The sequence below is a fragment of the Alnus glutinosa genome, chromosome 8 (genome assembly GCF_958979055.1).
Source record: "Alnus glutinosa chromosome 8, dhAlnGlut1.1, whole genome shotgun sequence".
Classification (NCBI taxonomy): Eukaryota; Viridiplantae; Streptophyta; class Magnoliopsida; order Fagales; family Betulaceae; genus Alnus; species Alnus glutinosa.
Window position 1 is genome coordinate 22,445,297 of NC_084893.1, and position 15,840 is coordinate 22,461,136.

General features: G+C 35.8%; 1 protein-coding gene across 1 annotated transcript; it reads right to left on the bottom strand.

The window, feature by feature from the left end:
- Window positions 1-4,719: 4,719 nt before the first annotated feature.
- Window positions 4,720-9,326, bottom strand: LOC133876227 (probable LRR receptor-like serine/threonine-protein kinase At3g47570). The gene is made up of 4 exons (XM_062314513.1): window positions 8,684-9,326; window positions 8,464-8,607; window positions 5,230-7,233; window positions 4,720-5,072 (listed from the first exon to the last, which is right to left on the bottom strand). Exons 1-4 carry the CDS (start codon window positions 9,324-9,326, stop codon window positions 4,720-4,722), a joined length of 3,144 nt encoding a protein of 1,047 aa, XP_062170497.1.
- Between the last annotated feature and the right edge of the window lie 6,514 nt (window positions 9,327-15,840).

Here is a 15,840-nt window from a genome sequence, read left to right on the forward strand (position 1 = left end):
TTATTCTCGGAGTATTACAAATATCCACCTATGTCATTGTGATAACCCCACAATCGCATATATCTTAATATTGCAGGTGATGAGAGTGCTGATAAGGATCTAGTCGCCTCATACTTGAACTTAATTCTATGATTGAAGTAATGGGATGCCGCATGTATTTTGGTTAGCAGAAAATTCTAGAAATTCTAATGTCTTTTAAGATCTTTTGTGAATCTTAAAAACATGGTGTAGTTGTGTTGTGTTTATAGGTTAATATTCAAAATTTTATGTGAGTGGTAAATTGGTAATTATTTAATTCAAAGAGTTCAATCAATCATTAGCTCGTATCATGATTGATCGAACTATTGCACCGAGATGATTCTTCAATCCAAAGAGTTTGGTCGATCCTCTGATTTTATCACGATTGATCAGACTATTGCACCGAGATGATAAAAAATCCAAAAGTTCGATAGACACTTCAACGGGATCACGATCGATCAGACTAATGCACTATGATCAATTAGACATTCAATCGAACCTTAAATCGTGTCAAGCTCGATTGATCCTTCGATCTTGTCCTTTCCTTTAATGGGAGGATGCTCAAGATGGAAATTACCACAATCAATAGTCAAGTAGAGTGAAGCAAAACATGACATGTCTGCAAAGTGTGTTTGGAGAAGTCATCAATTCGTTATGACTTGGGTAATTTAAGTATTGAGCACCCGGTAAGGATGAAGTTTGAGTCAGTGGAGATGAAAATGCTCAACATTCCGTAACTTCATGGTTTACTTGGAATTTGTGAGAAAGAACAAGAAGATAAATATAAAAGAAGATCCCACCATCAAAAAAGAGAAAGGAAAAAGAATTGGGAACCCGAGTCACTAACATGTAAAACCATATATATTTTCATCTAGCAAAACTTTTACCGAGTTCAAGTGAGCTTAAGGACGCCGTGCACAGACTTGTAGAAAGTAGAATAGCCATGATGAAGACTTCCCAAGTCAATGTCAATGCTGATGTCCAATCTTTCATGGTCGACATTAAGAAAACTGGTGTACGTGAAAATAACAACTTTGACAAGGTTGTCATGACAAAATTTCAGGCAATTTCTTCTTTGAAACTTGTGAGTGATCCTTGAATAATTATTAATCGCTAATTACCATTTTTTAAGAAAAAAAAAAAACTCTTGACACTTGACAGCAACAATTAATCGAGCCATGTAATTTCCATGTAGTTTAATTTAGTCATTCATGCAATCCTTAATGCTTCAAGTTCATTTCACTAGAAAAAATATTGCTTGAATAGTTGCCAGTTTATTCCACGTAAATATTTTCATGAGCATGCTGAAAAAATCACCTCTTCTATATATTGTTCCTTCTCTTCCGACTAAACCACGGAACCATCAATTCTATGGTGCTCCCTAAAGTCACTAATAAGACAGCACCAAGCAAGTTGCATTGCTCAACTTCTTGCTATGCCATTAATATCTTTTGGCACTTGCAATTCTTGGACCTCAACTAGTTGGATCGATGCATGTGGAAAAATTGCCAATGAAGTAATGTCCTTCCAGAAACGTCACGGTTCAAGCATTAATCTTGGGGACTGATGCATGCACTGTGGATGCATGTGGTGCAAATTTGAGCCGAGTAAGCTTATTTGGATTTCAACTTAATATCAAGGCCTATCCTAGGGTCATCAAGCAAACACACACACAATGGATCGATGCATGTGGAAAAATTGCCAATGAAGTAATGTCCTTCCAGAAACGTCACGGTTCAAGCATCAAGCAAACTTTCAGCCTAATATCTAGGCCTATCCTTGGGTCATCAAGCACGAACGCACACGCGCGTGCGTGCGCGCGCACACACACACACCGAGTGGCCAGGGCCGGCTCGATATATTTGGGGTCCTTAGGCGAGAAGTTTAAAATTACAATCACCACTCCCCAACCCCACAACAAAAAAAAAAAAAAAAAAAAAAAAAAAGAAAGAAGAAGAAAAAAGAGGAAAAACATGGCTATTCAACAGCCATGCGTTGATTGCGCTCCCCATCAATAATCAAAAGGATGACAAAAAAAATACAAAAGGAAAAGGTGTGGCTGTGCATGCTGCCTAGCATGCTCTCATGAGAACATAAAATCTTGTGGAAGAAAGGTCTAGAAGACCTCTAAATATCAAAAAAGAAATCGAAAGTAAATTGCAGATCTGACCTTGGGCATGAGAGATTGCCGTAGGAGGGGCAAAGATGAGGCGAGAGGTGGCTACGGCGATCTTGGATTCATGGGCTTCTTATCATATGGCTGCTCGAGGAAATCATAGAGCATTTCAAAGAGTAGTTTTGGTAATTTGCTGGAGAGATTGTTCAAGTAGGATTTGTGTCTTTTTTCTTTCAAGAAAAAAAAGTTCATATTTGTGTTTTTGGGCCTTTTTATTGGCCAACTTTGTGTTCTGACTATTGATTTTTTGTGGGAGTGAGAATCTTCCAAAATAGAGATAATTAATGACTGTTTATTTTAGTATTAATTGTTGTGTTTTTTGCATCTGAATTTTTTTATGGAAGTTTAAGAGTCTCTTAATTAAAGAAGAGATAAATAGTGGACAAAATAGATAATGAATTTTTTTCCCTCCTTTCCTCATCAGACTATAATTGGGCCTTGAGAAGTGTAATTTTTGGGGCCTTTTTCTACTGGGGGGAATGTAACTTTTGGGGCCTTCTTTCTTGGGGGCTTTAGGCGACTGCCTAATTCGCCTAAGGAAAGAGCCGGCACTACAAGTGGCAGAGATAGGATTGGGTCTTGTGGATACCTTTCTCAGATTCAATGCCATGTTATCCCCGTAAAAAATGATAACAAAAGGATGAGCCTCAAATTCAATGATAGTGGACAATACAAATGTTGAACGCAAGCGTGACCTTGACTAACAGAATTGCAATGTGCAAGAATCAAGAATCAGAAAGTAGAGAGAAAGATAGAAGATGAAATGCATGTGGAGAACGAATGATTTCAATTAATATTTTGTGTAAATGATACGAAGAATCCTATCTTTATACAAGTATAAAAACAGAGTAAAGTAGCTAATTAACTATCTTTATTACATCACGTGTCACGTGTCGGTAACTAACTGTCTAACTAATAAGTTTAACTTCAACACCTATTTACAACTGAATCTATCCCTCAAGATGAATGGTATATATAGGTTTATAACATTCATCTTGGACAAAAACTAATGAAAACAAGAACTTAATTAGCAAACTTTTCCATTTTGCGTATGCATTTTCCTACTCGTCTCAATAAGTCTTGCAAGGATGCTTTACCAATAATTATTATTTTTTTTGCTTAATTATAACATTATGAATTAGTTGTAAGATAAAAATATAGTTCATTACATATAAGTATATCAATGAATAGGTGGAACATAAGACCCTTGCCCGTCACTTAGGCCTACCATGTATGAGGTTGTAAGCATGACCGAAGGGAGAATGGTTGTTCCAGACATGATCCTAGAACTAAGCACCTAGACTGAAGATATGAGGTTTAAGGCCATGATAGGACCCCCATACGTCGACAAAGGCTTCGAGTGAAAGCCAGATTCTCCAACAGCACATTTTCTCGGGTAGTATGGCGCAACTCCTTTTGGCCCTTGGATTCTACGGCTCTTAATTTCTCTAATATATATGGTAGAATGGGTTGAGTTGTTTATCTCCCCAACATCTCTAGGGATCCTTATAACTGATCACCACATGTTACAAATATTTGAAGCTGTGTCGTGTGATCTTCTTTGGCATTACCGAAATAAAGCCTTTCATGATGCTCTCTCCTTTGATGTTGTTCAAGTCTCTCAACATATCAACAAGATTTCTATGGAGCACTTCATTGCTTGGAATCGAGTCCCGGCCAACTCCAGTGGAACGGTGGCTACCTCCTACAAATCTTGGTTACAAAATCAATTTTGACATAGTAACCCGGGATACTTTTTCAACACAAGCAGTGATTTGTTGAAATCACAAGGGTCATATTATTAGTATGATCTCCCAAATTAGTTCTCCTTGTTTGCCAAATTATGGCGAAGCCTTAGCTGTGTGTCTAGCTATTTCTTTTGCTACTTCTCTTAATCTTGAGAAAGTTATCATTGAGGGTAACACTCAAGTGGTTATTCTATCTTTGCAACATCCCAAGAATCCTCCAGATTGGCGCATCTCATTTGTTATTTACGATATCATTGACTCTCTTCCAATCTCCATCTCCTAGAGTGTTAGAAGAGTCAATAGAAATGCAAACCTTTGTGTCCACTCAGTGGCACATTGGGTCACAACCAAATCTTTTTCTGGCCGCATTCCCACTACTCCTCCCCCTCCCTCAGTTTCTATTGTAAGTGGGAAAGACCCACCTCCTATTACATTATTAATGTAAGTTGCTTTATGGTTTATTTCTGCATTAAGCCTATTAGCTGTTTGTTTCTTGTTCAATGTACTTTAAAAAAAAAAAAATTACAATCCCACAATTGCTTTCATTTGTGTCCCGATACCAAAAATAGTGATTTTTTTACCTTCAACACTTTGAGACTAACGTAGAATACCCATTGGCTGCTAACTATAGATGATAACTACAATCATTAACTGTACTAGTTATAAACAAATCAATGACTATAAAAAAATATCTTTAGTGGAGTCTTAAAAATATAATATTATTTCAAAAGCACGTACAAACTTGAAAGAGCTATAAACAAACTTGATGTTCTCATATTAGCTTCCATCAATATCTTGTAGAAAATTCAATTTGATCTTGTTGAGTGTGATTAAAATCCTTTTTGCATTAATCCTCTGCTCATGTAACTCATCACAACACTGCAACGCCAATCTCATTATGGATGACATACAATTCTCCATAGAAGCATAATCTTTTTCAGTTCTCAACAAATAGGCATCAACAACGTTAGTTACTGAAAAGGGTAAAGATTCCTCTACCCAACGCTTCAAGCTCATTTCTCCACCAAACATGTCATCAGTAGGTTTCTTTCTTGTGAAAGTTTCCATAAGCAAAATACCATAACTATACACATCGCCACTTGTTGAAACAATTCCTTCCAATCCATACTCTACGTGTAACATAACAATTAATCATGAGAACATAATTATATATTCCAAAGATATAAAGTGTTAAAATCAATATTCTACCAAAAAACTATAGTTATTTGTGTATAAATGAGTATAATGATAAACATGCAAGTTTTAGTTGTAGGCTAAAAATATCACCTGGTGCCATATACCCAATAGTAGCAAGAGTCATGGTTTGCATCATAGAATCTTTGTCACCTAACAGTTTGACAATTCCAAAATCAGCAACATGTGAGACCATATCTTCATCTAATAAGATATTGCTAGGCTTCAGATCACAATGAACAATAGGTGTTGAATAACCATAATGAAGGTATTCTAGTGCTGATGCGACATCAATCATTATATTTAGTCTTTGTAAGATACTCAAACAACAGTCTTGAGAATACAACCACTTTTGTAGGCTCCCATTAGGCATGTATTCCAATACAAAAGCTTTGAAGTCATTGTTACTACACGTGCTGATGATTTTAATAAGATTCCGATGACGAATGTTGCGTAGTACCCCACACTCAGTTTCAAAACTTTTGAATGCCCCTTCTACTACCAAGTTGAAAACTTTTATTGCAACAATCATACCATCTGAAAGGGTCCCTTGGTATACTAATCCAAAGCTCCCTTTACCAAGTAAGTTGCTTGCATTGAACCCTTTTGTTGCTTGAAAAAGTTCTTGTTGGGAAATTCTTTTCCATGTCGCTAGTTGTGGTGAGTTTGTCTCCACCAGAAGTTTTGCATTCCTTTTTTGGCGTCTTGTCCATTCTAATACAAAAGCAACTACAAGCATTGTTAACCCAATTGTTGGTAATACATACTTTAGTATAGATGCTACTGCGGTATTTTTGGGTCGAGAAGCACCTTCTTTACATGGGGGAACTTGCAATCGAGGAGCACCACAAAGTCCATCATTTGACATAAATGATGCAGCAAAGAAGTATACAAATGGTCCTCCTACAGGAATTTTTCCTTCCAGTCTATTTGAAGAGACATTTAGATACTTGAGTTGTGAAAGTCCTTCTAAGGACTTAGGAATCTCTCCAGATAAATTGTTAATGGAAAGATCCAAGAATTCCAAACTTATCAATTTACTAAAAGATTCAGGAATTGAGCCTTCTAATCTATTGTCCGCCAATGAAAGATTAACTAAATCGTTGAGGTCACCAATTGTTGTTGGGATATCACCAGATAGTTGATTTCTTGATAACTGCAATTCCATCAACACCTTCAAATTTCTAATCTCTAATGAGAGAGAGCCATTTAGAGAATTTGATGACAAGTCGACCTTTAAGATATAAGAGAGGCTCCACAAACTCAAGGGAATCTCAGATGTTAATTCGTTGAAGTGTAAATAAAGATATCTTAGAAAAGTTAGATTATTTACACATGTAGGAATAGGTCCAGAAAGCTCATTATGACCTAAATTCAACTCAAACAAGCTCTCTAAATGACAAAGATCAAATGGGATGAGACCTTCTAGTCTATTATTATCAACTCTCAATCCTTGAAGCTTGTGCAATTTTCCCACAGTAGTTGGAATAGGTCCAGTCAATTCATTAAACTGTAGAGACAGAGTCATCAAGTTGCTTAAATTGCCTATATCTCTTGGAATGTTGCCCTTAATATTGCAATGATCTATGTAAAGTTCTTCAAGAGAAGTTGGGAGATTTCCAATGGAATCAGAAAGGATGTTATTCAGTAGATTACCTGACAACTGTAACTGTTTTAGATATGTCAAATTTGACAAAGAAGAGAAAAAGTTGAACTCTGGAGTAGAAGATTCAATGGTCAAATTATTGTTTGCTACGCCAAGCCCTGTAAGGAACCTTAAATTACCAAGTGCTTTAGGAATTAAGCCTGAAAATGAGTTGTCACTCAAATCTAACAGAGTGAGTTGTGAAGCATTAGAGATAGAGCTAGGAATTGCTCCACTTAGTTGATTTTCCCAAAGAATAAGTTGCTGGAGATTTGGAAGGAAGAGGCCTACATTTGATGGAAGATGGCCTGAGAAGTTATTGCAAACCATTGAAATTACTTGTACTGTTGAGATGTTAAATATCTCAAATGGAATTGGACCAATAAAGTTGTTGAAACTGACATCAAAGAGCTTAATGCTTTGTAGATTTCCAATTTCACTTGGTATTGCACCTGTCACAATATGAACAACCATGCGTTACTATTCAAAAAAAAAATGCTCTAAATGAATCGTGCATACAAGTGAACAAGTGTAATAAACTAACAAAAACTTCAAATTAAGAGCTAATTAATAAATAGCAATAAATACAAAATCAGTCCATGTGGTTGGTTTAAACTATAAATCGTTCATTGCGGTATAAAAAATAATTCAGAGGTCCTCGGGGTAGGCTAAAATAACAATTCAGTCTTTGTAGTCAAATTTCGTTGAAACACTTGACGGATTTCGTTAGTGTACTACGTTAGCACCAACAGAATGATGACATGTGTCACTCTTAATTAAAAAAAATGTAAAATATATAAATATATAAAACCTTAAAATTAAAAACTTATTTAAAAAATAAATAAAAGAAAAAAAAAAAAAAAAAAAGGTTGGGGGATGGGGGTGGCTCGAAGCCTACCCTAGAGCAAGCTAGGCGTGGCTCACAAGCCACACCTAGCTCATGGGCCTAGCCGAGCATCCACCTCATAGGCCAGGGTGGCTCAACGGCCACCCCCTGCTCTGGGGTGGCCTGTGCATGGCAACTAGTAATATATTGTGTATTCAATGAGCCATAATGTATATTTTATTTCTCTGGTTTTTCATACGTGTGAATCCTTAAGTACATATACAGACTTAAGATCACAATTTCTCTTAAACTAATCAAATATCAAATACAGTATGATGAGAGTGACTTACAACTTTTTTTGGCGACGTATATAATTTTTGCAACTCATATTGATCATGCAAATATTTCTACCTTCATGGCTTCATATCATATCAGGATACTTTATGAAAAAAAAAAATTAAAACACATAAAAAAACATAGCCGTCTTTTTGTTGATTTTTATTTTCTTTGTTGACTTTTATTTCCACATCTTTATTGGAATCATCTTGATTTTGCTACACTGCTTCGTACGTGTTTACAAGCAGACACATTAAGAAAAGCTCGACCGACATACCAGATCGATCACCAATCTGTCACTCGGAAGTTAGGAAGAGGGTCATTAAGAACCTAGTAGCAATAACCAATAGATTGCAATTCACAAGAATTTTCTTTCTTTCTTTTTTCCCCAAAGTTCCTTAAATCCGTTTGTTTCCTTATAAGTTGTGGACAAATTATTTTGTACTTTTAATTGAAGGGAACCCTAATTTGAGGCAAGAAAAAGTCAATGATGTCATCCATAAAATCAATCAAAACATACCTCCAAAGTTGTTGTGAGAAAGGCCTAACGCTATGAGCATGGTTAAGTTTTTAATTCCTTGAGGTACTCTTCCCGTAAATTTATTATTCCACAAAGATAAAATTTGCAGTTGTTTGCACTTGAACAAAGTGGGTGGAATAGTACCTACAAAACAGTAACCATTTGGAAACAAATACTCAAACTTGCAAGTGACTAAAAACTAAAAGAATACTAATCATACCTCCAAAGACGTTGTTGTAAAGGTATAAATCTCTGAGCATGGTTAAGTCCCCAATTTCCAAAGGTACACTTCCACTTAAATTATTATTCGCTAATGATAAATATTGCAGTTGTTTGCACTTGAACAAAGTGTGTGGAATAGTACCATAAAGCTTATTAGCTTCTAGGTGAATGACTTGCAATGATGAAATGTTGGAAATAATGGACGGCATCAGACCAGAAAGCATGTTGTCATAGAGATAAATATGTTTCAAGCTGTATATGTTGAAGATTGAGGATGGAATGGAGCCCGAAAGTTGGTTATGACTAAGATCAATTATTTTCAACCGGTAGAGATGAGACAACTCGTTTGGAATAGAGCCATGAAAACTGTTGTTTTCAATGTTTAGACTAGAAAGAAATGAAAGGTTTCCCAAATGTGGAGGAATGGTGCCTACAAGATCCATGTAAGAAAGGTTTAATGCGATGACTCGATGATGGTTGGAACCACAAGTGATACCGACCCAGTTGCAAATAGAGAAGTTGGTGGACCAGTTGTTTGTCAAAACATTGTAAGGGTCATAAGAAATTTGAGCTTTTAAGGCAAGAAGAGCAGATTGATCGATGGTAAGGTTGGGAACAGTTGCAATAACTAAGCTTGCCATGTAAAATTGCCACATGATCAGAGGTGACACACAAAGGGGGAATAAGAAACAAGTTTTCTCCATGAGGACTGTATGTTGGTCGAGGTAAAGGGGATTAGTGCGAGTTCAAGTGAGACTATACATACATATATATAAAAGAAGATCCCACCATCAAAAAAGAGAAAGGAAAAAGAATTGAGAACCCGAGTCACTAACATGTACAACCATATTTTCTTCGTCTAGCAAGACTTTACCTGGCTTAAGGACGCCGTGCACAGAGTTATAGAAAGTAGAATAGTCATGATGAAGACATTCCAAGTCAATGTCAATGCTGATGTCCAATCGTTCATGGTCGACATTAAGAAAATTGGTGTAAGTGAGAATAACGACTTTGACAAGGTTGTCATGAGTTGACAGCAACGATTGATAGACGGGAAATGCACATCTCAAAAAAAAAATTTCAAAATTTGATTCTCATGTCATAATCTCATTAAATTTATTATTTTTAAAAAATGTGTCACAATCTTATGAAATTGTGATACATTATTTAAAAATAAAATTTTTTTAAAAAAAAATTTAAAAAGTCTAGCATTTCTCTTAATTAACACTTAACGGCAATGATTAATCGAGCCATGTAATTTCCATATAATCTAATTTAGTCATTCATGCAATGCTTTTTTTTTCCCCCTCTTTTTTCTATTCCATTCATCCGATGCTTAATGCTTCAAGTTCATTTCACAAGAAAAAAATTGCTCGAACAGTTGCCGGTTTATACCATGTAAATATTTCCATGAGAATGCTGAAAAAATCACCTCTTGTATATATTGTTCCTTCTCTTCCAACTAAATACATTTATAATCATGATTGAATTACTTTAACCACTAAAAACCAGGGGCGGAACTAGACATTAAAGTGTGGGAGAGACATAACTGAAAAAGGGTATAAAATTTAGAGAGAATTTTAAAATTTTGAAGAGACATTTGTTAATTTTGGAAGAGAGATTATATAAAAAGCATAAAATTTTAAAATAATTTAAAAATAATGAGGGGACATTAGTCCCTTAAAGTCCTACCTAATTCAGCCCCTCCAAAAAGTTTGAAACCACGGAACTATATATCAATTCTATGGTGCTCCCTAAAGTCACTAAAAAGACAACACCAAGCAAGTTGCATTGCTCAACTTCTTTCCAAGTCCATGTCAATGCTGATGTCCAGTCTTTCCTGGCCGACAAAATTTCAGACAATTTCTTCTTTGAAACTTGTGAGTGATCCTTGATACATTTATTTCCATGAGCATAATTGATTACGGCAAAACATGGTAAACATGACCTCTTGTATATATTGTTCCTTTTCTTCTGGCTAAATACATTTAGTCGAATTCTTAATTTGACATCGAATCCTCCCGGTAGCAATAAATTGGGACTAGGAAAGTCTTCCTGATGATAGTGATGGATCTCTCTAGGAATTATTTCGGGGAGATTTACAGGACTTGACTATGCCATTAATAACTTTTGGCACTTGCAATTCTTGGACCTCAACTAGTTGGATCGTTGTGGAAAAATTGCCAATGAAGTAATGGTTAGCATAAACATATTTAATATGCTAAACTAATACGCAGCGGAAAATAAAAGAAAAGATTTAGGGTTTTGTTCAAGCATTTTCAAGAACTTCTTAAAACAAAATAATAAGATGTATCTTTTCACCTATGCCTACTGAATGTCGTACTAATGTCTTTTATACTTAATATCTTTTTAAAAAATATTTAAAATTTCGTGTGAGCGGTAAATTGGTAATTATGTAATCCAAAGAGTTCAATCGATCATTAACTTGTATCATGATTGATCGAACTAGGTGCATCGAGATGATTCTTCAATCCAAAGAGTTTGGTCGATCCTTCGATCTTATCATGATCGATCAGACTAGTGCACCGTGATGATAAAAAATCCAAGAGTTCAATAGACCCTTCAATGGTATCACGATCGATCAGACTAGTGCACAAAGATAATACAAAATTCATAAAGTTTGATTGATCATTCAATCGTACCACGATGGATCAAACTAATGCATGAGGATCAATTGGACGTTCAAACGAATCTTAAATCGTGTTAAATTCGATTGATCCTTCGATTTTGTCCTTTTCTGTAATAGGAGGATGCTCAAGAAATTACCACAATCAATAATCTTGTAGAGTGAAGCAAACATATATGACATGTCTGCAAAGTGTACTTGGAGAAGCCATCAATTAGTTATGACTTGGGTAATTTCAGTATTGATCACTCGGAATTATTCAGTATGGAAAATGCTCAACATTCCGTCACTTACATGGTTGTACTTGGAATTTGTGAGAAAGAACAAGAAGATGTACAACCATATATATTTTCATCATCTAGCAAGACTTTACCTGGCTTAAGGACGCCGTGCACAGAGTTGTAGAAAGTAGCATAGTCATGATGAAGACATTCCAAGTCAATGTCAATGCTGATGTCCAATCGTTCATGGTCGACATTAAGAAATTTGGTATAAGTGAGAATAACGACTTTGACAAGGTTGTCATGACTTGACTGAAACAATTAATCAACGGAAAATGCTATGCATCTAAAAAAAAAAAAAAAATCCAAATTTGATTATCAAATGATGTATTATAACCTCATAAAATCTATTATTTTAAAAAAAAAAAAAAAAAAAAAAAAAAAAAAAAATGTGTCACAATCTCATGAATTTGTGACACATCATTTTGGAACAAAATTTTGAAAGAAAAATTTGAGAAGTCTAACATTTCTCTTAATCAAAACTTGACAGCAACGATTAATCGAGCCATGTAATTTCCATGTAATTTAATTTAGTCATTCATGCAATGCTTTATTTTTTCCCCCCTCTTTTTTTTATTCCATTCATCCAATGCTTAATGCTTCAAGTTCATTTCACTAGAAAAAATTGCTCGAACAGTTTCCGGTTTATACCACGTAAATATTTCCATGAGAATGCTGAAAAAATCACCTCTTGTATATATTGTTCCTTCTCTTCCAACTAAATACATTTATAATCATCATTGAATTACTTTAACCACTAAAACCAGGGGCGGAAGCCGCAGAACTAGACATTAAAGTGTGGGAGAGACATAACTGAAAAAGGGTATAAAATTTAGAGAGAATTTTAAAATTTTGAAGAGACATTTGTTAATTTTGGAAGAGAGATTATATAAAAAGCATAAATTTTTTTTAAAATAATTTTAAAATTTTGAGGGGACATTAGTCCCTTAAAGTCCTACCTAATTCTGCCCCTCCAAAAAGTTTGAAACCACGGAACTATCAATTCTATGGTGCTCCCTAAAGTCACTAATAAGACAACTTTAAGCAAGTTGCATTGCTCAAATTCTTGCTATGCCATTAATATATTTTGGCACTTGCAATTCTTGGACCTCAACTAATTGGATCGATGCATGTGGAAAAATTGCCAATGAAGTAATGTCCTTCCAGAAACGTCACGGTTCAAGCATTAATCTTGGGGACTGAGGCATGCACTGTGGATGTGGTGCAAATTTGGATTTCAACTTAATATCAAGGCCTATCCTTGGGTCCTCAAGCAAACACACACACACAAACACCGAATGACACAGATAGGATTGGGTCTTGTGGATACCTTTCTCAGATTCAATGCCGTGTTATCCCCGTAAAGAATGATAACAAAAAGATGGCCCTCAAATTCAATGATAGTGGACGATACAAATGTTGAACGCAAGCGTGACCTTGACTAACAGAATTGCAATGTACAAGCTAGAATCAAGAATCAATAATCAGAAAGTAGAGAGAAAGAGAGAAGATGAAATGCATGTGGAGAACGAATGATTTCAATTAATATTCTATGTAAATGATGCGAAGAATCCTATCTTTACATGAGTATAAAAACAGTGTAAAGTAACTAATTAACTATCTTCATTACATCACGTGTCACGTGTCAGTAACTAACTTTCTTAACTTTCATCATCTAGCAAGACTTTACCTGGCTTAAGGACGCCGTGCACAGAGTTGTAGAAAGTAGCATAGTCATGATGAAGACATTCCAAGTCAATGTCAATGCTGATGTCCAATCGTTCATGGTCGACATTAAGAAAATTGGTGTAAGTGAAAATAACGACTTTGACAAGGTTGTCATGACTTGACTGAAACAATTAATCAACGGAAAATGCTATACATTTCAAAAAAAAATTTCAAAATTTAATTCTCAAATAAAGTCACTAATAAGACAACACCAAGCAAGTTGCATTGCTCAACTTCTTGCTATGCCATTAATATCTTTTGGCACTTGCAATTCTTGGACCTCAACTAATTGATTCGATGCATGTGGAAAAATTGCCAATGAAGTAATGTCCTTCCAGAAACGTCACGGTTCAAGCATTAATCTTGGGGACTGATGCATGCACTATGGATGCATGTGTTGCAAATTTGAGCCGAGTAAGCTTATTTGGAATTCAACTTAATATCAAGGCCTATCCTTGGGCCCTCAAGTAAACACACACACACACAAACACCGAGTGACACAGATAGGATTGGGTCTTGTGGATACCTTTCTCAAATTCAATGCCGTGTTATCCCCGTAAAGAATGATAACAAAAGGATGGGCCTCAAATTCAATGATAGTGGACGATACAAATGTTGAACGCAAGCGTGACCTTGACTAACAGAATTGCAATGTACAAGCTAGAATCAAGAATCAATAATCAGAAAGTAGAGAGAAAGAGAGAAGATGAAATGCATGTGGAGAACGAATGATTTCAATTAATATTCCATGTAAATGATACGAAGAATCCTATCTTTACATGAGTATAAAAACAGAGTAAAGTAACTAATTAACTATCTTCATTACATCACGTGTCACGTGTTAGTAACTAATTGTCTAACTAATAAGTTTAACTAAGGTTGTAATAATTTTTTTATTATTCCCATTTTTTTTTTGCTCCAATGTTACTGACTTGTTGAAAGTTGTGTACATATATGTATAATTTGGGTTTTTTTTTTTTTTTTTTTTTTTTTTTTTTTTTTAATGTTTTTATGGACCAGGTATTTCGGTCCATAAGTATTAAATTGGTTAATTAATTAATTTTTTTTTCATTATTATTATTATTTTTTAACAATGCTGCATGTGCCAAGCGGAGACGAGATCATCCAACAGTTAGACGGAGTTGCGTTTGGGAATGAGAATGCGGGTAAGAAAGGAAATGGAAGAAGCGGAGGAGTGCAGCAAGCTCTGATGATGTGCTGTGGAAGAAGAAAAGTATTTTTTTTAGACTGCCGTATGGGAAAGACAATCTGCTTCAGCACAATCTTGATATCATGCACATAGAAAAAAATGTCATGGATAATATACTTGTCATTATTTTGGATATCAAAGGGAAAACAAATGACAACCTGGTAGCTCGGCTGGACTTGCAGGAAATGGGGTTGAGACCTAAGTTGCATCCGTTCATAGCCGCAAATGGTAAGACATATATGCCTGCCGCCTGTCACACCATGTCTAGGGAGGACAAAGAAAATTTTTTGAAAGTTCTTCGAAATTTGACGGTCCCGGATGGATACGCCTCGAATATTTCATGGTGTGTTCGGCTGAAGGACCGTACAATTTCGAGGTTGAAGAGCCATGATAGCCACATACTGATGCAACAGCTTCTCCCAATTGCATTGCGTCAGTCGTTGCCAGAAAAAGTGGTTAGACCTCTTGTGGAGATTTCTGCATTTTTTAGAGGCATATGCTCATCCAAGCTAGCACAAGATGAGATGGACCGACTGCAGGGTGACGTCTGTATAACGTTGTGCAAGCTGGAACAGGTATTTCCTCCAGGGTTTTTTACCAGCATGGTCCACTTGGTCGTGCATCTTGTGCGCGAGTATAGACTCGGCAGACCCGTGCAATATTGGTGGATGTACCCTGCAAAGAGGTAAAATTCTGTTAGTAAAATTTTGTTTCTTTAATTGGTTCAATAAACGATGTCAATTTATCGTCGTGCATGTGTGTACACCAGGAGTCTTGGGAGTTTTAAGTCTAACTTGCGCAATAAAGTAGCTCCTGAGGGGTGCATTGCAGAGGGGTACATAGCAACGGAGCTGATAACGTTTTGTTCTAGGTATCTGAATAATGCACCAACCTTTCAAAACAGACCTCAGCGAAATCCTGATGGATCAAAGGGAGCGGGCACGCGAGTTACCCTGAACTGGTTGACAATGCACCAGATTCATCGTTATATTGTGTTCAACTCTGACGAGTTTCACAATTTACGGATGTAAGTAGTGTTTATATATTTTATAGAATTTCTATTAAAAATATTAATAACTACTATTACGTAAATGTATACATTGCGTGTAGGATGCACAAATACGCGCTTAGGCGATCGTGCACTAAGGGTCTCATCACGGAGGCTCTTATTGAAGCACAAAATCATGAGCAGTTCTGTGAATGGTACCATGCATATGTAAGGAAATAGTGGTAAATTTGAAATTGAAAAAATTTATGCATGTTGGGTGTAATTAACCAATGTCGTCTTT